The following is a 21176-nucleotide window of genomic DNA, read 5'->3' as shown; positions in this document are numbered from 1 at the left end:
TCACAGCCTCTATCACAGCCTCCATCATAGTCTCTGTCACAGCCTCTGTCACAGCCCCTGTCACAATTCCTGTTACAGTCCCGGTCAGAGTTTCTGTCACAGCCCTTGTCACGGCCTCTGTCACAGCCTCTATCACAGCCTCTCTCATAGTCTCTGTCACAGCCTCTATCATAGTCTCTGTCACAGCCTCTGTCACAGCTCCTATCAGTCTCTATCACAGCGTCTGTCACAGCCCATGTCACAGCCTCCATCACAGTCTCTGTCACAGCCTCTATCACAACCTCTGTCACAGCCTCTATCACAGCCTCTGTCAGAGCCCATGTCACAGCCTCTATCACAGCCTCCATCACAGTTTCTGTCATAGCCTCTATCACAGCATCTGTCACAGCCTCTATCACAGCCCATGTCACAGCACTTGTGACAGCCTCTGTGACAGCCCTTGTCACAACCCCTATCACAGCATCTGTCACAGGTCTTGTCACAGCCTCTGTCACAGCCTCTTTCACAGCCTCTATCACAGCCTCTATCATAGCCTCTCTCACAGCCCTTGTCACAGCCTCTATCACAGCCCATGTCACAGCATCCGTCACAGCCTCCGTCACAGCCTCCATCGCTGTCTCTGTCACAGCCCCTATCACAGCCTCTGTCACAGCCTCTATCACAGCCTCTATCACAGCCCTTGTCACAGCCTCTGTCACAGCCCCGTCACAGCCTCTATCACAGCCTCCGTCACAGCCTCTGTCACAGCCTCTTTCACAGCCTCTATCACAGCCCTTGTCACAGCCTCTGTCACAGCCCTTGTCACAGCCTCTATCACAGCCCATGTCACAGCCTCCATCACAGCCTCTGTCACAGCCTCTATCCCAGCCTCTGTCACAGCCTCTGTCACAGCCTCTGTTACAGTCTCTATCACAGCCCCTGTCATAGTCCCTATCATAGCCTCTGTCATAGTCCCTGTCACAGTGTCTATCACAGACCTTGTCATGGTGTGTGTAACAGTCCACACCGCAGTCTCTATCACAGTCTCCATGACAGCCCCTGTCACCACGTCTGTCATAGCTTATGTGGCAGTCTCCATTGCCCACTCCCTGGCTCTGCCTCTTCTCTGGATCCTGCAGGGTGGCCTGGGGCACAGCTCTCATTACACAGTGGAGCTGTCTCTTTCTGGAAGGCATCCAGTGGAAGGCTCATGTAATAGCAGGTTCCCCTGATGCATGGGGTTTGTGGGAGGGAGGCTGGGCCATGGGGCCTGTACGAAGATGTGCTTTGTAGGGAACCAGAGAGAGCAGCTCTCTCAAACTCGAGCCTGGCTATTGCTCAGTCCCTGTCCCTGTAGCAGTCAGGGGTCCAGACCCCTGCTTCTGGCAGGATGACTTGTTTCACAGCATTACTTTCATCTCTGTCACCCTACTGTGAGCTTCCGGGGTGAGGATTGTGTCTCATTCTTTACTTGCTCACTCTGAGCAGAGCTGAGTACAGCGCTGGGCTCCCAGGGCACAACCCAATGTCCTCCCTAAAGTCCTGGCCTGTCTCCAGTTGCCCTTAACATTCCCCACTGCTTCAAGAGCCACCCACCCTCGTGTCCTCGCATTCCCCACTCCTCAACCCCCGGGACTGCGGTCTCCCAGGGCACTCACCTACTCCAGGGCAGGGGCTTCCCTTTGCCGTTCTTCTGCTCACACTGGGCCCTGCACCTGGCGTGCCCCACCCCCTGCCTCCACTTCTACAAGTCACACCTGCTTGCTTCAAAACTACTTCAGACATGAGCATCTCCCCTGCTCCATCCTCATGCTTGTCCTCCTTCCCCCTCGACTCTCTAGCCTCTTGTCCACATCACATGCTCCTCATCCCTGGCTTCCTTATGTGAAATCTTGAGTCTGCATTATCCTTGCCACAGCCTGGAGGTGCCTGGAGATTAGGGACTGGTTGATATAGCATCAGATAACAAGTACTCCACACGTTGAACAGAGAAAAGGGATCATGCGAAATTGGGGGAGGAAGAAAATGTGGATAAGTCAGGGAGAGGATTGAGGGCATGGTAGGGAGTACTGCCTGGGCAAGGCTGGGTGGAGTGGAGGAGCCCAGTGTTAGTGGAGGACTGAGCCAAGTCCAGTCCCTGGGCTATCTCAGGGTCCCAGGAAAAGCCCCAACTCTCCAGCTGCCCACCACCTTTCTTTCTACCACCACACCCGGCCCCATTTGCAGAGTCTCTTCCCCCGTCGCCCAGTCTATTCTGTCTCTTCCTTCTTTCCCTTCCTGGCGCCTCCAGCCCAAGCTGTGAAACCACCCCCAGAGGCCCCTGTCTGAACCCACTTCATCCCTGATATATTGTGAATTCCAGACTTTGAAAAGAGGAGTCTGTGGTACTTAGTTCTTGGCAGCTCTGCTCAGTTGGCACCTCAGGGCCTCCGCCTCCCAATGCGTCCCTCTCTGGCCTGGCTCTGAGTCCAGGTGGCCCAGACGTCCTGGAGCCCCAGAAGGACACAGAGACACAGCCCAGACCTGGCTGAGCTGTCAGCACATCTTCCTCCAGACTCCCCGGGGTGGGAGGGGGAAGAGGTCCCACCCGGTGCCCTGGCAGAGTCCCCAGGGAACAGCCGAGCATCCGGGATGGTGGGGAGTAGAGAGATCAAGGGCAATGCAGCTGGGGCTGGCCTGGAGATGAAAGGGCTTTGGGCTCTGCTGGGATCCAGGTGCTCACAGGTGGAGTTCTGCACAGAGGCAGGCGATAGAGAAGAGGACAATATAATAGCTCATGCTCCTAGATCCTAAAGAAACCAGGCAGAACTGAAGAGAAAGCAGAAGGCAAGCCCAATAGGAAGCTGGGCCTATAGGGGGTCTCTTGTTCACTAACACCTTAATGTGATGGGCATGTGGGCTCCCAGGGCTTTTTTATAGCAAGTGTCACCTACTGGGGTTGAGGGTGCTAGGAGGGGGGGATCAGAAGGACGGAGTATAATACAGCAGGACTTTCTCTTAGGGCTAGCTTAGGGCAAAAGCTGCTGCAGGTGAATTGGACACCTGCCCCCAGCCCTATCCTGGATGACCCCACTGTGAGAATGCTGCAGGCCTTATCCATGCCAGGCTACTCCATTCACTGTTTCCTCCATGATAAGCATACACACACACACACACACACACAACCACTTTCCATTTCCTCCAGGAAACCCACCTTGACTCTACTCAAGAGGATCATTGACCCGAGCTTCTGAACCACTCCCTCTGACCCTTGATTATAAACCTCTGGGATGATCTTTTGCTGCTTTGACCAGACCAGGTACCACCCAAACTAGGGCATATCTCTGCCTTCTTGGCCTTCATCCATGTGTAGCTGTGCACAGGGCTGGGCACCCAAGGGCTTGGTCAACACTGGCTGGCTGGTTTGTTTCCCAGAACATCTACATCCAGTCCGGTTGCTCCCTGCATGCCCCCTCCCCTTCCAGTTTCTTTCTCTTTTCTTTTCTTTTCTTCCAGTTTCTTTATCAGGAAGCCTTGGGACAGAAAACCTGAGGGTATGGTGCTGATTCCAGTATTCTTTCTTAGAGGCCTCGTCTCCAGGTCGGGACTCCCAGCGGGAAGTCTATATGTCCCTGATCCCTGTCCAGCTCTACAGAGCAGACCCGCCTTGGGGCAGAGCAGAAGGGCAGGACTGTATCTACACTGAGCAAAAAGATGAAGTGGCATGTATGTATGGATACCACTCCCCACCACCCCCTGCCTTCTCAGAGGGTCTTGAGCACAGGGTCAAGGGTGTGGCCTCTGAGTTAGCAGCTGCCTATACTGCAGGGGTGTCCAATCTTTTGGCTTCCCTGGGCCACACTGGAGGAAGAAGAATTGTCTTGGGCCACACATAAAATATACTAACATTAACAATAGCTGATGAGCTAAAAAAAAAAAAAAAAAATTACAAAAATATCTCATAACGTTTTAAGAAAGTTTACAAGTTTGGGTTGGGCTACATTGAAAGCTGTCCTGGGCTGCATGAGGTCCGTGGGCTGTGGGTTGAACAAGCTTGCTATAGAGCTTGGGACCACAGCAAGTTTCTGTCCCAGAGAGAAGGAAGTCTGTCTTCTGGAGACCCAGCCAGGGGTTGTCAGGGATGGAGAGTTCAAAGGAAAGACTCTTGTATAAAACATCCCTTTCATCCCAACAGAAAGTTTTAAGATGACGATATGACCTAAATTGGATTCCAAAGGCCAGGTGCCTTCTTCTCCACTGGCCACTGGGTAATGCAGGTTTCATTCTATCATTTCATCATTCAGTGTTTACTGAGAACTTACTACAAATGAGATGCTATGCTAGGTGCATTCATTTTCTCTTATAGTCTTAGCAATAACTTTTGAGGTGCATATCATTAAACCCATTTTACACACGAGGAAGATTGAGGCATACACAGGCAGTAACTGACAGAGAAGTATTTAATTCTCCAGCTTTTGTTTTTCAGTCTCATGCTCTATTGTTTACAACAGGGGTTCCCAGACTTTTGGAACTTACAGATCAATAACATTTCAAAAATAATTTTTGGGAACAAACACAGAACCCAGTGCCAACTTTTTATTTAGCCAACGACATTGAAAAAACAGCATCTTCCAGCATCATGATTTCATAAAAGGGCATTTTAACACAGAGAATGTGGCAAGGATATAACCTTAGAATAAAGACAGCCTTCTAAGAAAGGACAGTTGGCAATCTTACCCTAAAATATCCTACATTGTTCTCTCTCTCTCTCTCCCTCTGTGTGTTTCATTTCATTTCAAGCAGAACTGGCCAAAAATTTGGCATTGCAGGCTATGGGAGCCACTGCCCTACCCCAGAGCTGCCTCTCCAAGCAAGAAGAATGTCCTCTGCCCATAAGCAAATAAGCGTCCAGAATTTCCCATCCCCCTCTGCCCATCTAGGTCCCCCACAAATAAGGTCTGAGGTTGATTTATACAATCAGCTACATTCTCCACTTCTACTCCCAGCAGGTCTTCTTTCACTGATACTCAGTGTCCGTTCCAGGGAAGGAACCCCATCCTCCCCAGTCCCCTTCTCTCTTAGACTCAGGTGTTTTCTACGTTTGCATTCCAGGAATACCCAGGCCTGCTGTAGCCCTGCAGCAGCCCACTTGTCTCCAAAGTCCCCTAGTCCCCCACCCATGGTTAGAGAAGCAGGTCTTTTCCATATTTCAGTCCTGGGACAGGGCCTTTCCCTTGCTGGGGTCCCCAGGGCCTGGCTACCATGTTATCAAAGGAACCAGAGCAGACCCCAGGCCTTCTAGGCAGTGCTGGAAAGGAGAAGGTGTGAGACCCGGGTGGAGCAATGGGGAGATTACAGAATGTGGGGGTCCTATTTATTCTCTCTCCATTCTTCACCTTCTCTCTCCTTCTCCTTCCTCCACCTGTGCCTGCCCCCTGCCCCACCTGCATGAGCAGATGGGCAGTAGGGCACAGCCTGCCCTATGGAGCCCTTGTTTGGAATTCCAGCTTCACCATTTTCTTGCTACGGGGCATTTGGCAAATCACTTAACCTCTCTGTGCTTTAGTTCTCTTGCCTGCAAATGGGAGTAAGAATGTTAGGTTGACCTATGTGAAATCGCCAAAATTTGACAATATTGGGCTCACAAATATCAAAATTTCATGTGGTTTAACAACAACAAAAAGGTGTAAACTGTAAAGTGTTGGATATACGTCTCTCATCAAGTCTGGCCCCCTCCTCCAGGAAGCCCTCCCTAGCTATTCCAAGGCCAGCAATAGCTCCCTCTGAAATCTCTCATGGTTGGGGACATGATTTAGTACACATTTCTTTGCTGTCTTCAGTTTTCCTGCTCTATTTTCATGCCCTATTCCTGAGAATGGGTCTAGCTTCCTCACAACTTGAAGCCCACCAAGGGCAAGACCTGGGGCTCTTCCTCCTCTGTCCCCTGGACTGCTGGCATACCATCAATGTCCTCCATTAGAATTTCCACATAAAGGAGACAGGAGGAGCTAGACCTCATCAGGGTTTTCCAAGGGCCTGTATTTATCTAATAGTCATTGCTGCACCCAAAGTTGGTCCTAGACGGTGGTGAATGGGTGCCACTAACGAAATTGAGGGTGAGTGAGGTGCTGGTGGGGAGGAATTAAGAGACCCTGACCCCTGGCCAGCCTGTGGCAGCAGTATCCCAGGAAGCAGAATCTTGGTCTTATCCTCCATCTCCTCCAAGCATCCCCTCCAATGCCATTAGCTAACTTCTAGGGTCCCTCACTCATTTGTAGAGTTGAAACTTATTGATCTGCTTTCTGTCCACCCTTGTGTTGGTGGAGAGGTGCCTGAGATAAGGTGGACCTGCTTCACCCTCAGGGCACAGACTGCACTGTGTAATCAGTGCTCAGGGTCACAGGAGCTAATGGACCATGGGAACCAAAGGCAGGGACATGACCAAGGTTTTGGTGACTGGGAAAGGGTTCCCAGAGGAGCAGATGTCTCTACCATAGGTCATGGGGAAGGCTATATGGGCTGACTTCCTGAGCGGGGTTAAGGCAGACTAACTCCCAGCTAGACAAAGAAGCTCAAAGAAGTGTGTTAAATGGAGGTCTTCCCTCCTGTGGCTGGTAGACCAGGGCGGGCTGGGCTCACAACTCGTTAAGAACACTTCTTCTCAAGGAGACCCAAGGACACTCAGGGATTAGGCCTCCAGCATCTATGCAGAGAACTGTCAGCTCAGAGCTGCTCAAAAGTAAAAATGCCAGCTACCAGTGATGTCATCACCCTAGTCATTCCTCCCACTGTGGGAGGTCCTGTGGTTCAGTGGGTAGAGCAGAAGAGCCCCTGCTAGGCTGCCGCCCCCCATCCTGCCCTCCAAATTCCTACTCTGGATGGAGGAGGGGGAAGTGGTTACACTGGGCTAAGAATGAGAGTAAAAAAATCATTTGAAGAAAAGCTTGATGTTATTCCTCAGAGAGATGGCAGAGCCAGGGCACCTTTTTGCCTCCCTCCTGTGAGACTTTGCTGTGTGTCCGCTCCAGCGTTAACCTCGGCTCCAGCCTTCCATGGACAACCCCCTCCCCTTAATGCCCAATCTGTCCCCCTCTCCATTTCTGAGCTAATCTGGGGTATCAGGCTGCCCAGGGTGTTGGAGAGGGGTAGGGCTATACCTTAGGCTGAGCTAGTGAAATCTGTCCATACGCCCGGACACTGTACACTGGGAGAGACTGGGAGAGACTGGGAGAGAGGACACACAGCTGGATCCTTGGTGGGGGGTGGGGGAGGGAGGGGCTGGGCTGCAGACTGGAAGGGAGTAGGGGCTGTGCAGCTGCTTGGGGGTGCAGGTAGGGCACTGGGTGGAACAGGAACTCACCCAGCGTGGGTCCACATAGGAGGTGTCATAATTTGGATGGGAACACAGGGAGAAGGGGCTCCAAAGCCAGTTCCAGAGTGCCGGGGCGTCCGAGGAGCCGGCCCAACCACTCCCCGCTGCAGCCGGTTTGTCCCTCTCTCGGAACTACCGAGGGAGAGACGCTTGCGGAGGTCGGCGTTCGGATCTCGCATCCGTGACTGTTGCCGGCGCATTTCCTCGAAGTCTTACCTCGAAGGGCTGGGTCCCACCCGCGCGCCCTGTGCGTGTCTCCCTGTTTCCCCACGCCCTCCTTGCCTGGCTGCTGCGAGGCTTTGCAGGGGAAAGACTGGCGCGGGGTTCGCCCCCTGCCCATGTCACAGGAAAACCCTGGGAGCCTCCCCGACGCGGCGCATTTCCGGAAACCCCTCCCCAAGCGGGTTGCGGGAAGGCCGGGACTCTGCATCCAGAAGACTCGGTCGCCTCGCAAAAGGAAGAGTCGGAGACCCAGCTGAGGGGCAAACATGCCAGGGAAAGGCGAGCCCAGAGCTTGGTGATGGAGAATTTGGGAAGCCACCCCGCCCCCTTCCATCTTGGGATGGGGAATTCGCAACTGAAGCCGGAGCTCTAGACTTGGGGCGCGCTCCCAGCTTGGCCCAAGAAAGAGATTTAAGGGCGCAGCAGTATGGACACCTCTCACCCCGGCTCCGAAGGTCTAGCGAGGGTCTAACCCGGGCCCCTCGCCAGGCCCGCCCCCCGCCCCCTCCCAGCCCCCGGCCCGTGCGCCGCTGCCCCTTTAAGAAGCCCAGGTAGGCAGGCCCGGCTGCGGGAGCCGCTCCTATGGCAACCCGCGAGCTGCGGCGGCTTCATGAATATTCCGGGGCGCGGGAGCCCGAGCGCGGCCGGAGGGCGCTCCGGGGGAGGCGGCCGCTGATGTAAGCCCGGCGGGTCGCTGGGCTCCGCTCGGCTGCGGCGGGAGCCCCGGGACGGGCCAGAGGGGCCGGGCCAGAGGAGGCGAGACGAGGTCGCGGGGAGCCAGCCACAAAGTCCGGGCGGCGAGACAGACGGACGGCCAGCCCTCTCGCGGGACGCACGCCCGGGACCCGCGCGGGCCGTGCGCTCTGCGCTCCGGAGCGGTTCTCCGAGCGCCGCGGCCGCAGAGCCTCTCCAGCCGGCGCCCATTGTTCCCCGCGGGGGCGGGGCGCCTGGAGCCGGGCCGCGCGCCGCGCCCCTGAACGCCAGAGGGAGGGAGGGAGGGAGGCAAGGAGGGAGCGCGGGGTCCGAGCGCCCAGCCCGGCCCGGGAGGAGGCGCAGCGCAGCGAGCCCGGGGACTCGGAGCGCAACTGGGAGCCTCCCAGCGGCGAACAGCCTGCCCGAGCATGGGCGCCTGAGGCGGCCCCACGCCGGCGGCGAAGGACGAGTCCCCACGGGCGGACTGACCGGCGGGCGGACCTGGAGCCCGTCCGCGGCGCCGCGCCCCTACCCCCGGCTCGGTCCGGCTCCGGCCCCTGGCGCCATGGACAAGCTGCCACCGTCCATGCGCAAGCGGCTCTACAGTCTCCCGCAGCAGGTGGGGGCCAAGGCGTGGATCATGGACGAGGAAGAGGACGCCGAGGAGGAGGGGGCCGGGGGCCGCCAAGACCCCAGCCGTAGGAGCATCCGGCTGCGGCCACTGCCCTCGCCCTCGCCCTCGCCTTCGGCGGCCGCGGGTGGCACGGAGTCCCGGAGCTCGGCCCTCGGGGCAGCGGACAGCGAAGGGCCGGCCCGCGGCGCGGGCAAGTCCAGCACGAACGGCGACTGCAGGCGCTTCCGCGGGAGCCTGGCCTCGCTGGGCAGCCGGGGCGGCGGCGGCAGCGGCACGGGGAGCGGCAGCAGTCACGGACACCTGCATGACTCCGCGGAGGAGCGGCGGCTCATCGCCGAGGGCGACGCGTCCCCCGGCGAGGACAGGACGCCCCCAGGCCTGGCGGCCGAGCCCGAGCGCCCCGGCGCCTCAGCGCAGCCCGCAGCCTCGCCGCCGCCGCCCCAGCAGCCACCGCAGCCGGCCTCCTCCTCCTGCGAGCAGCCCTCGGCGGACACCGCTATCAAAGTGGAGGGAGGCGCGGCCACCGGCGACCAGATCCTTCCGGAGGCCGAGGTGCGCTTGGGCCAGTCCGGCTTCATGCAGCGCCAGTTCGGGGCCATGCTCCAACCCGGGGTTAACAAATTCTCCCTAAGAATGTTCGGCAGCCAGAAAGCCGTGGAACGCGAGCAGGAGAGGGTCAAGTCGGCCGGATTTTGGATTATCCACCCCTACAGTGACTTCAGGTAAGGGGCCACAGCGATGATCCTGTGGGTGCCCTGCACGGTGCAGGCATGCCTTCTCCTGACCCTGCCTCCCAGCCGGAGTTAACTTTCCTTCCTTGCGCTGGGAGCTCCAAGAGAAGCAGGGCGCCTCTAGGCTCCGAGACACCCCCCAGGCCCCCTTCTGCACCGCGCTGAGGGAACTTTCCTCTGTGTTCTGTCACCGGTCTTCTCGGGTCTGGGCTGCATTGGAGACAGAATAAAAAGGTGTTCTGAGCCTGGCCTACCCCTGCCGGCAGCCAGGATAGGGCTCTGCCACCTTAAGCCACACGTTCCTCCTCCCCCTTCAAGGCTGCAGAGTCAGGATGGCCATCCTAGAGGCAGCTCCGGGTCATTCAGCCAGCAGAGCAGGGCCATGAAGAGAGACAGACCTCTTAGCAACGGGCCAGCTCCTCGGGTACTGACAGCAGGCATTATTATCTGCTTTCTGGTGCCCTGGCAAGCTGCGGCTGGGTCCCTGGAGGACCGAGGTCACTGGGGCCTCAGGCCGGAATGAAAACCCCCTGCACCCACCGTAACCCTGAGCTCAGCTCCTCATGCTGAGTGGTGGGCCAGGAGCAGGCACCCTGGGCAGCTGGCATCCGGAGCGGCAGGGCAGAATGACCTTGCTCATAGTGATGGATGAAGATGCCTGGTGTTCTGATTGATGAGCCACTGTCCTGTACCCCATGCTTGTCCAGTGGCCCATCCGTAACCTGGAGACCCAAGCTCCAGCATCTGCTTGGTCTCTCATGGGCCACTCGTGGGTCCCCAAACAAGGTATGACTGTCAGTCAGGGAGAGGGACCCTGCCCCCTTCCACATCACCTGAGTCAGATGCCACTGAACAGCAGATACCACTGGGAGCTTGTGGACATATTTGTGCAAAAAGAGGGATTGTTGGTTGTCTCTAGGGTTGGGATCAGGGATGCCTTTACCTAAGTCAAGGTCCTGAGGTTCCCTAGTGCCCCTCTGGGCTTTCCTGATATGTGAGATTGTGATGAAGGTCTGGGAAACACTTTTCAAGCTGGGTTTAATTCTCTTGTTCTCTCTTTCTCTGGGCCCTGCCCCCTACTTATCTCCCTTCCTTGCCTACCTTGCTTGCCTGCCTATAAAAATGAGCATTTTGCCAACCCAGAGCCCTCTTTGCAAACTCCAGGGAAGCTGGGTTTGTAATGAGAGCAAAGCCATTTTCCATCCAATGAGAGAGATTTCTCGCACTGGGAATGACCAGTCAGACAACACTCGGTGGCTTAAAATAGGTAGTGAACAGAGCCCCTCCCCCCTTTTTTCCTTTGAGAGACTGCTCTTCCTAACCCTAATATCTCCAGGGTTCCCATTCCCAGAGGACTGGGGAGACCAGAGGGCAGGGTAAACAGACAGCCATAGTCATCAAATTGTATGAGTAAATGTGGGACCCTCCCATCAGGAACGGTGGCTAGGTTCCCTGTGCCAGGTCCCTAAAGAGTAGACTTGCCTCTGGCCAGTACTGGATCCTGAGGATCCCAGGCTGAGCTAGAGGAGTGAGCAGGAGCTAAAAAACGGGTGTCCTGCGTTTTTTCTCCTGTCTCTCAACTCTTCAGTAGTGGTGATAGGCAGTTCCAGTACCGACCACTTGAGATTGGTGAGGGGCCCTCCCCTCCCTTGCCCAGGTCCCTGCTGTCTTTGTTGTCAGAAAGCATCTGTTCAGGGTTCTCATCACCAAGCCCTTTGCCTGGGGAGCCTACAAGAGGTCAACCCCAGGCATGCGCAGCCTCCCTCAGCAGCAAACATTGGCTGGGGACCTTCTGGATGCTGGGCCTGGCCCTGTCTCCCTTACCTTGGATGGTGAAGAATGACGACTGGGTCGATTTCATCGGATAGGATCCTTTTCCCCTTCCTGGTCTTACCCCATTCTGGTATGTCTGTCTGTAGTCCCCCTGCTGCAGAATCTCCCACTAACTACAGGCTGCCTGGGACATGGCTGCAGGAGAGGGTGGGGGGATAGGGAAGCAGGGATACAGCAGAATTGTTAAATGGGCAACAGGAAAAGGGTCAGAGTGGGCTTTGAATTTGGGTTTGTGCAACAAGCAACAGGGACTGGTAGCTGCAAGTGGCACGACCCCTTTGCACAACTTTGTAGCTGTCTGGAGCTGGGTGGGGTGTAAGGAAAGAAATCCAAGAAAGACCATCTGAGTGTGTCTGGAGGAGTGGTGGCCATGCCTTTCCTGCTTCTAGGCCAAAACAGCTAGTCTTATCCTCAGAAGGTCAAAGAGGCAAGAGCCTAGCTAAGTCTTCTAAGCTTAGAAAACCCACCACTCAACCCCACCTAACCCACCCTACCCCGACCAGCACCCCCAGCCTCAGTCTCTAGAGTTTTAGCCACTGGCCTTGGGCCTCTGTGTAGCCACTTGCCATTGCCCACCTTAGGCTTCACAAGAGCTTCTGCAAGCATTGCTCAGGCTAGTCAAGGATTTATTCATCATTTTGACGGGCAGGAAGCATTGATCCAGCAGAATTGGTTTAATAAAGAATTGCCAGCAAACCATGATAGATTGAGTTTGCGGTTTGGAGTTCAGGGCTGGCTGTGATGGACTGCTTCCGGCATCTCCCCTTGCTGGGGAAGGAAGGCTGGGTGCCTTTTCCAGGAGAAGGGTGGGCTGTGCTTTGAGGGACCAGCATAACCTGGGCCATGGCTAATAATAGGCTTTTCTGGGCTGCCTCTGCTTCTCATTACTCTACCTACCCCTGATCCCACCCCCCAGTAGAAAAGAGGCCATGCCCTGGCTACCCCCATGGCTCCTCCAGGCTCCCTGGGCTTTTCTGGCTTCCCCTCCCCTCCAACTCCCCATCTGCCTTTTGAAACTTGTATTTGTGGTATGTTAAGAGAAGAGGCCAGGATGATGCAGCCCCTTAGGACATGGCTCCCCGGGCTCCTCCCTAAGGCTGGCTGTGCTCTTAGGTCCTGGATGAGTCCTTCCTTCCGCACAAGCTGTGTCCTGGAGAACCTGGAACAACAACAACAACAAAAACAGTATCTGGATAATCTTGTGTTTCTAAGAGGAGAGAAAAGAAATGGAACCCCAAGTGCAGATGTAGCTGGTTGTGTTCCCGGAAGCTGGTCAGGCTCAGGGAGTCAGCCTGGGTGTGTGTATCTAGGTGTCTGTCTGAGCGGGTGTCTAGGGGCTGTGTGGGTGGATGTGGAAGCTGGTGGGGAAGTCCCTATGTGGAATGTCAGTTCCAGAATTGCTACTGCATCCCCAAAGCTGGCTCAGTGTTAATAATGGAGGCAGGCAGAAGCTTGGCCTTTCTCATCCCCCGTCCCTACCCTCTCCTAGACTGAGCCTCCTGAAGCCATGAGGAAGGGAAGGCGAGGGTGCTTAAAGTGTCCTTTCCTTGGGGCAGAAAAAGCTGGGCTCCAAAATCTTGGAAACTGGGCCAGTGGCCTAGCAGGTCCCAGGGGTGTCCTGAGCTGACTTCCTCCTGCCTGCTGGTCACTGGCACCCCGTCACTGCCGTTACTCACCTCCCGTCACCTCCTCAACCCTGACTGCTATGGAGCCCTGCATGGGTTTTGAGCCTTCTTTGAGCCCCAGTTTGCCCATTTAGAAAATGGGAATCTTGTTGCCTGTTGCCGTGTCAAGCACAAATTGTACAGCTATGGTCGCCCCGCCGAGGTGAGAAGCTGCAGTGAGCTGAGAGAGGAGCAGTGATGCTGTGGTGAACCACACCTCCCCTGCCCTCACAACTTCCTTTCCTTGGTTTTGGGAAGATCACATGGACCTCTGTCCTTGGCTCAAGCAGGGGTTCTGAACCTTCTTGGGGTGAGAGATTTCACTCCATCCAGAAGGATACCCAGGTATCCAGACACATAGAGTGTGGCACTTGATTTCTGGTGTCTGTGGCCTCGTAAGTTGAGGACCATCGGGGGGCTCAAGGTTGTGAACCCCTCTCTAGGCCATCGCAGAAGAGAGCCTGGGCCTGGTGAGAGGCAGGCACTCACCTTCTCTGGAGCCTGGCAATGGGGGTCCCTTTGCAGTCTGGGACTTGGGCCTCCCATTGCCAGCAGGATAGAAACAAAAACAGGGCTCAGAGTTAGATGCCTGAGGGAGGAAAGGGGTTCTGCCTGGGCACTGGTTTCTTTTCTATTTCCTCAGTCCTACCCCCTCCCACCTCTCTCCCTTTGAGTCCTGGGAAGGGCTGTTCCTGCAGGAGGTGGAAAGGAGGAAGAGGCAGCAGCCTGACTCTGGGTCTGGGGGTTCTGAGGCCCCTTCTTTCCTGGGGCCATTTCCCAGGAATGTTGTTAAGACTCTCAGTGTGCAAAGCCAGGCAGAAAGGAGCCGCAGGCTGTGCTAGAGGGGGAAGGGTGCCTAGTTGCAGAGGGGAATTCCAAGGTGAGCTGCCTGGGCTGTGCTTTCAGCTGGCACAGTGGACAGCATGGCTCTCTCTGGGGATGAGATGTGTCCCACCTGACAATGCAGGGGCTGCTGCAGCTCAGGACCGAGGTGCTCCCAGGATGCTGGGAGCTGCCCCGATAGGGGCAGAGAGCCAGGACCCCCATACTGGCTGGCTAGAGAGACCTTGGCTCCAGGTTCTCCCTGCTGCAAGGCTCAAGTTCCTGGTCTGGTGGCTACATGATAAGGCTGGGGGTTACCTTCTCCCCTGCTTGGCCCTGCCACACCAGTTCCCTTAGCTGCTGTGAGCTTTGAGGCTTTTGGGCTGCCAGGTAGCCGCCTGCCTCACACAGGGAGCTTCCAACTGTGCTGACCTTTCTCCCTGTCCATCCACCCTCCTCTCCCATGCTTTAGGGCCCCCTGTCCCCAGGGCCTTGTGGGATGCCCTCTCAGGCCACCCTGGCTGCCATCCATCTCTCCCTGGCTGACCACCCTGTGGCATTTGGACGGAGGTCTATGTTTGTTACAATGCAGCTTCTCCTGCTGTAATGTCATCCGACTCACCTGGAGATCTTGTTCAATACAGATTCTGAATCAGTAGATCTGGATGGGGTCTGAGATGCTGCATTTCTCATAAGCGCCCAAAGAATGCTAATGTGGCTGGTGCCCAGACCAGGACCATGCTTGGAGTATTGAGGTTACTGTTCATGCGCTTGTTCCATGCTTAGCCCAAGCTCCCGAACTGATCTCCCTGAGGGCAGAGCTCCATTTTATCTCTTTGGCCTCAGAGCCTGTGGCCTCTGTCCTCAAGCTCAGCGTGGCAGGATGAAGTCTGTGAACTGGGCTGAGCCAAGCCACAGAGGTCTGCCTGCCAGTGTGGGGATGTGGAATTCACAGCTTGCTCTTCCTCCTTTCCTGCGCTGCTGCTTGGACCCTGCTGGCCCTGCATGCTGGCTTTTGGGATGGGTGTAAACAGGAAGAAGCTGGGTGACCAGACGACCCTCATTAATCCATCCTGTCCCACCACTTTTGCAGCTTCTCTCCCATCCAAAGGGCCAGAGGGGTGGGCCTGGCTGGGGAGAAGGGGCAGGGAGTACTGTGACTGCTGCATTGCAATGAGATTTCTGGAAAGGAGCAGATGTCGGTATGAGCGCAGAGGTGACTGAGCAGGGGAGCCAGTGACTCTGACAGGGGCCAGCTGAGAGGAGGACAGAGGCATCCAGGCCTTCTTCCCAATCTTATGTCCTCCTTCCATGCCCCAGGCTATGCCCAGAAGCCTCCCCTGAGGGCTGGGCTTGCCTGTCACTTCTCCGTGCCCCCTCCTACCCTGAAAAGCATTAACTTCCGTACAAATGGTGGGGCTGAGAAGTGTCATAGCAGCCTGAGTGGCCCTTGTGCCTGCCACAACACTGGCCACCATGGGGGAATTCACTCAGAGCAGAAGGTCCAGCCCCAGTCCCCTGGGGGCTTGTCATAGAACTGAGGAGGCAGCCGGCTCCTGCACACACTCACTTGGCTCAAGGGCTCTTACAAAGCTGCGACTGCCAGTTGCTAATTAATAGAAGGGCTACCGAGGCTGACCAGACAGTCTTGCTTTCGCCCAGGGGATGCTGAAGAATTCACATTTCCCAGACAGAGAGGGCCATGGGCCGGCAGGGGCATTGTGTTGGCTTTGGAGAGGATGTTCTCTGCCAGCTAGGCTTCTTTCCTGAGGAAGCATTGCCAGGGCCCTAGAAGTCTGCAGTGCCACGGGCTGGGAAGTCACTTGGAGACACTGTACCATCAGCACCCACTCGGGTCTGAGGCGGAAGGCAGCACAGGGAGGTGGTGAGCTCCCCGTCACCGTGGGCGCTCAAGATAAGACTGAGCAGTACTTCGATCAGAGGTTGCCAAGCAGCATCTCTTGCACCAAATACAGCACCCAGATGTGCTCTGTTTGGCCAGCATAGTGTGTCATAACAAATCTGAGCCAATGTTTTTAAATGGAAAGATATAACATGAAAATATGGCTCTTGGGCTTCTCTTGAAAAACTGGAAACTCTGGCAGCCCTGGCCCCACATTCCCACTCCCTAGCAGGGAGCTGAAGGAGACACTAGAGGCTGCCTCCTTTACGTCGGCTTTTGCTCTGCAGTTGCACAGGTCCCCAACTGTCGCTAAGGCCACTGTCTTACACCCAGCCACATCATTCATGCCATTTAGCTGCCTGACCCCTGTAGGCTTCAGAGTTTACAGCCCTAGACTCAAATCAACAGAGACTAAAAGCCAGGTGGGTTCATAGATCAGTAACCACCATTTACAAAGCATCTACCATGTGCCAGGCTGTGCTAGGAGCTCTATATCTCCCTTTTCATTTATTCTTCACGATGGCCCCCAAATAGTTTTATATCCCCAGTTTACAGATAAGGCTCTGACGAGGAAAGGGGGGGGGGGAGAGAGAGAGAGAGATCCCCCAATCATGCAGCCATGAATATCAGAACTGGAATTTGACACTCCTCCTTCTTTTATATTAGTGTTTAAAAAATTTAATTACATGAGTAGTTCAAGAAAACATTCTCCTGAGAATTAAAACATTGAGGAGGGGCTCAGAAAGGGATAGTCAGCAGGCACAGGAAATCGATCAGGTGTCGGAATATCAGATCTGGAGAGGCATTAGCAAGCCCCTGGCCTGGAGCCTTTGTTTCATAGATGGGGAGCAGAGGAGCAAAGAAGGGGAGCGCCTGGCTCAAGGTCACAGAGTATGCCAGAAGGGAAACCAGAGACCAAGTGGCTGGTGTAATGTCTGTCTGCAAAGGTCTTCAAGCTTAAGTCCACCCCTAGCTTCCCAGCCAGAGGGTTCACAGAGAAGGCTTTCCTGAATGGTCCTGTCAGTTGGAGCTTTTTCTCGTCACTCTAGCTTCATACGTGTCTTTCTGGGATGATAGGTGTTTTCAGGATCCCATCACAATTTAGTCTGCTCCCATGAGAAGGTAGTCTTCCCCTTTCTGAAGGTGCAGAGTCTGGTGACTGAGACATGCTGTCCTGACCCCAGATCTGGGGTTGCTGTTTCTGAGAATGCTGGGCTGGGATGCCGGCTCACCTCCTCTTCCTGGGAAGGTCCTGACTGCTAGAGACCTTTGGGGTTTGGGGACCATGTCTGGGTGCCATTAATGCCCCTGTTCCTGGATGGGGGTGATTGGGGTTCAGAGGAGAAGGGGTAAGTGACCAGTGGTATCTTTCTCTGATCCACTAGAGAAATGGCCACGTGATCTATTCATTATATACTTCAGAAAAGTCAGGATTTGGAGTTGATCTGTGGTTTAGGATTCAGTATGTGACCAGAATCAGGGCTCATTCTGTGACCATGGCTAGAACTCAGTCTCTGACAAAGGTTGGGGCTCAGTGTGTAACCAGGATTGGGGTTCAGTCCATGGCTGGGTTCAAGGCTAAGTCTGTGGCCAAGGGAAGGATTTGGTCTAGGGTCGGGAACTGGCATCCTTGTGCAAAACCTTTGAGCCAATTTCGGTGCCCCTCCTGAGGTACCAAGGTTTGGGGCTCTACCTTTGTGCCCTGCCCCCCTTTAGGAAGCTTTCCCTAAGTTTCCTGAGCTCCTACACCTCTTTTTTTTTTTTTTTTTGAGGCGGAGTCTCACTCTGTCGCCTGGACTGGAGTGCAGTGGCCGGCTAGTTTTTGTATTTTTAGTAGAGACGGGGTTTCACTGTGTTAGCCAGGATGGTCTCGATCCCCTGACCTCGTGATCTGCCCGTCTCGGCCTCCCAAAGTCCTGGGATTACAGGCTTGAGCCACCGCGCCCGGCCTCCTACACCTCTTAGTATCTGAGCCAGCTGCCTCTGGTCCTCTCTGGGAGGTAAAGTACAAATTATAAATAAACAACCGTGCCACTGCTGCCGATGCCAGAGTCATCACATCTCACACGTGACAGCTCCCCACCCAACTCTGCTCTCTCATTGTTTGGGGCTGGTGTTTGGTGTTCTCAGCCAGGCAGCAAGCTCAGGCACCCTGAGGGTCAGGGCTGGACCTAGAGCCGTGCCAGCTGGATAGAGGGACTCCCTCCACCCACTGCAACCCCAGCTCTGGGCTACCACAAATTGAAGAGCGAGCAGCGGGGCCTCCAGGTCTGATCACGGCAGCTGCGGGGGCCTGATAATTGGCTGCTGATGATTTTGTGTCTGTCTAAGCATTTATCTGTGTGGGTGGATGTGTTATGTCTGCGTGAACGAGGCTTTCAGAAATTAATACATAATAGGGGCTGGCTAATACATTATCCTCTGGGCTTGGGGAGAGGCAAGCTAAGGGAGTCATGCCCTCCAGAATACCGTATCACCCATTCCAAGACTGCTTTCACCATTAAGGGGGCTGGAGGTGGCAAAGTGGAGAGTAGGGTTCCACTTCTGGTTTATGGGAGGGCCAATGAGCAATAGATCAATGTGGGTTGATGGTCAGGGAAGGCATCCTGGAGGAAGTGACTCTGAGCTGGATCTGAAGGAAAGAGAGAACCATTCTGTGCATTTCCTTGGAAACTTGAGCTGAGGGCCGCCTGGCTGGGGTGGGTGTTGGCAGATGCTGGGGGCTGCTTATTCAGAACCTGCTTCTTTTAACCTGCTCTCCTTAGTCCCTGCCCTTTACCCTCCAGGACTCTGAGCAGGCTGCCTGTGCTGCCATCTGAGTATGTGTGGTGTGTTTGCCTGTGTGTGTGTGTGCATCCTCATCCTAGCTGTGCAGCCTTTGAGAAGACTCGCTTCTCCTGCCGTACTAGGCCCAGAAGGCAGGTGTTGCCTGCAATAATGTCACTGAGCGTGTGGCCTGGAGCCCAGAAGTAATTACCCTGCAGTTCCCCGTTGGAGGCTAGAGCAGCCCCTGTTAATGATTAATGTGAGTCCCCAGCCACTGTATGCCAAAGCCAGCCACGGGCTTCTCCCACCTCCAGTATCCTCAGAGGATGTGAGGGCACTTGTTCCCTTCCCCAAAGACAGGAAAGACCCTCAGATCCACAGGTCCCATCCATGCCATTAGCACCTTTTAGAAGAAACTTGGTCCAGCAGGGGAGACTGCCTCTGGGGCCCGGCTTCCTGCAATGTTGGGGCTGGCCTGCCCCGGATCTCTGGGTCCTGCATCTTGAGCCAGCCTGACCCATAACTGCCCACTCCTCCCACCCTCAGTTTACCCTCCTGTGTCTCATCCTGTTCTTCTGGGTGACCTCAGCAAGCTCTTCTCCTCTCTTCAGTGTCCAGGGTTGGGGCTCAGTCTGAGGCCGAGAAGAGAGCAGAGCTAATTGACCAAATAGGTATTGAGCCCTGAATCCTGACCCCATTAGCACAAATTGAGCCAGCAGGGCAGGGACAGCGCTGCCGGCCAGTAGAGCTTTTGAGAATCTCCCTCCCTCTTTCTGGCTCTGTCACCGAGGTCCAGCCAGTCATGATCCTAGAGTTCTGCAGCCCCTTGGGGCCGGGGACACGTGGAAGATCTCTTACCTAGGGGCCAAGTTTTGTGGAGGCTTTGCTGGCCCTTGTCCTGGGGAGTGGGGCTGGGGGTCTTCCTGGCATGTTGTGTCCTATTGGTGAGGCCTCTTGAAGGATCATTAGGTCATGGCCTCCGTGGAGGGGATGCCAGGCTTTCTTTTCTTTGTTTCTGGGGCATCCTTCCCAGGAAGTGATGCAGCAGGAGCTTAATGAAAATGAACTGAAATGCCATCCTGGAAAGGGCCTCTACCATGCTCTCCTCCCAGCCTCCCCTCCTAGGGAGCAGTCCCCTCCTGGAAGCTCAGACCTGGCCTCAGAAGAGCTCAGGGTGTGAGGACTCATGCAGATTGCGGGGCGCACTGGATGACTGTGGGTGGAGGGGCCCTGTGGGATGGGCCAGCGGGATCATGTACTCTGGGACTGGCAGAAGAAGGAAACAGGAAAAGCTGTTCAACGTGTCCCAGAGGTTCTGGGGCATCATCATCCCATTGGGTTGCTCTGCAGCTTCTGGGGACAGAGTGTAGGGGACAAACCTGTGAATCCCACCAGTAGAAGACTTGGCTCTGTGCCGCCGCCCAGCTGTGTGGACTTAACTGAGGCCTCACCTCTCTGGGTCTTGCTTTCCTCCTCTGAAAATGGGACCAGAGAGGGGTTGGGTGTTAGCAAGATCCCAAAGCCTAAATTGGCAGCTGCTGAAGAGTCACCTGGGTGCTTATGTGATCACAGATGCTCGGGCTCCCTGGGTGAGGCCGGGCAGGTACAGTTTTAGGAAGTACTCAGGTGATTCTGCTTCCATCACTATGGGAGCCAATGAGCTGGACATTGTAGGCCTCTATCTCTGTTAACAGATCTGTCTTAACCCTACAGTGGCTCCCCAGAGCTTGGGGTAAAATCCTGCCTTCTTAGCCCAACATCTAACCCCATTGGTAATAGGCCTCCCTCTCCAGGGAGCTTTTACACCTTTTTTTCCTTGTGGGTTGTGAGGAGTCAAAATCATAATATTCTGAGGCCAGGAGGGACCTCAGAGAACATAGCCCCACTCACCTTCCTTGTTAGACTGTGTTTTCCTTGATAGAAGGCAGCACAGCACGTTCCCTCTAGCTCTGTGTCCCCAGATGCCCCAGAGAATCCTTGTTATTTGCTCCCAGGCTCCATCCCATCAAAAAGGGACGGTTAGACCCTCCCAGAGTCAGTATTTAGCTACTCTTTATAGGGAAGCCTTCCTATGGTCTCCTTGTTAGCCCCTTCCATGACCAATGCTGCCTACCTTAAGAAGTTCTGCCCCAGGCCAGGCACTGTGGCTCCCTCCTGTAATCCCAGCATTTTTGGAGGCTGAGACAGGAGGATCACTTGAGCCCAGGAGTTAAAGATCAGCCTGGGCAACATGGTGCGACCCTATCTCTACCATAAAAAAAAAAAGAAAGAAAAATTAGCTGGGCATGGTAGTGTGTGCCTGTAGTCCCAGCTACTGCAGAGGCTGAAGTAGGAGGGTGGCTTGAGCCCAGGGAGGTTGAGGCTGCAGTGAGCCAAGATTGTACCACCACACTCCAGCCTGGGCTATGGAGTGAGACCCTATCTCAAAAAAAAAAAAAAAAAAAAAAAAAAAGCCAAAAACAAAGGAGTTCTGCTCCAAATCCGTTTCTAGTGCTTCATGTTGCCCCTCAAGCCTGTGTCCTCCCACCGCTGGCAGTGCCTTCCTGCATGAGCAGGTGAGCTCTCCCACCTAATTTCC

At 55.1% G+C, this 21176-nt stretch overlaps 1 protein-coding gene across 1 annotated transcript in view; it reads left to right on the top strand.

Annotated features, from left to right (window-relative positions):
- Nucleotides 1-7813: 7813 nt before the first annotated feature.
- Nucleotides 7814-21176, top strand: part of HCN4 (hyperpolarization activated cyclic nucleotide gated potassium channel 4) — a 49923-nt gene continuing 36560 nt past the window's right edge. The window contains exon 1 of the mRNA XM_023193109.1: nt 7814-9601. Within this exon, the coding sequence (XP_023048877.1) occupies nt 8811-9601 (791 nt within the window). The 5' untranslated portion in view covers nt 7814-8810. The remainder of the gene's footprint in view (nt 9602-21176) is intronic.

The sequence above is a fragment of the Piliocolobus tephrosceles genome, chromosome 6, assembly GCF_002776525.5.
Source record: "Piliocolobus tephrosceles isolate RC106 chromosome 6, ASM277652v3, whole genome shotgun sequence".
Lineage (NCBI taxonomy): Eukaryota > Metazoa > Chordata > Mammalia > Primates > Cercopithecidae > Piliocolobus > Piliocolobus tephrosceles.
The sequence above is the reverse complement of the archived record's forward strand: the minus strand, read 5'-3'. Positions and strand labels throughout refer to the sequence as shown.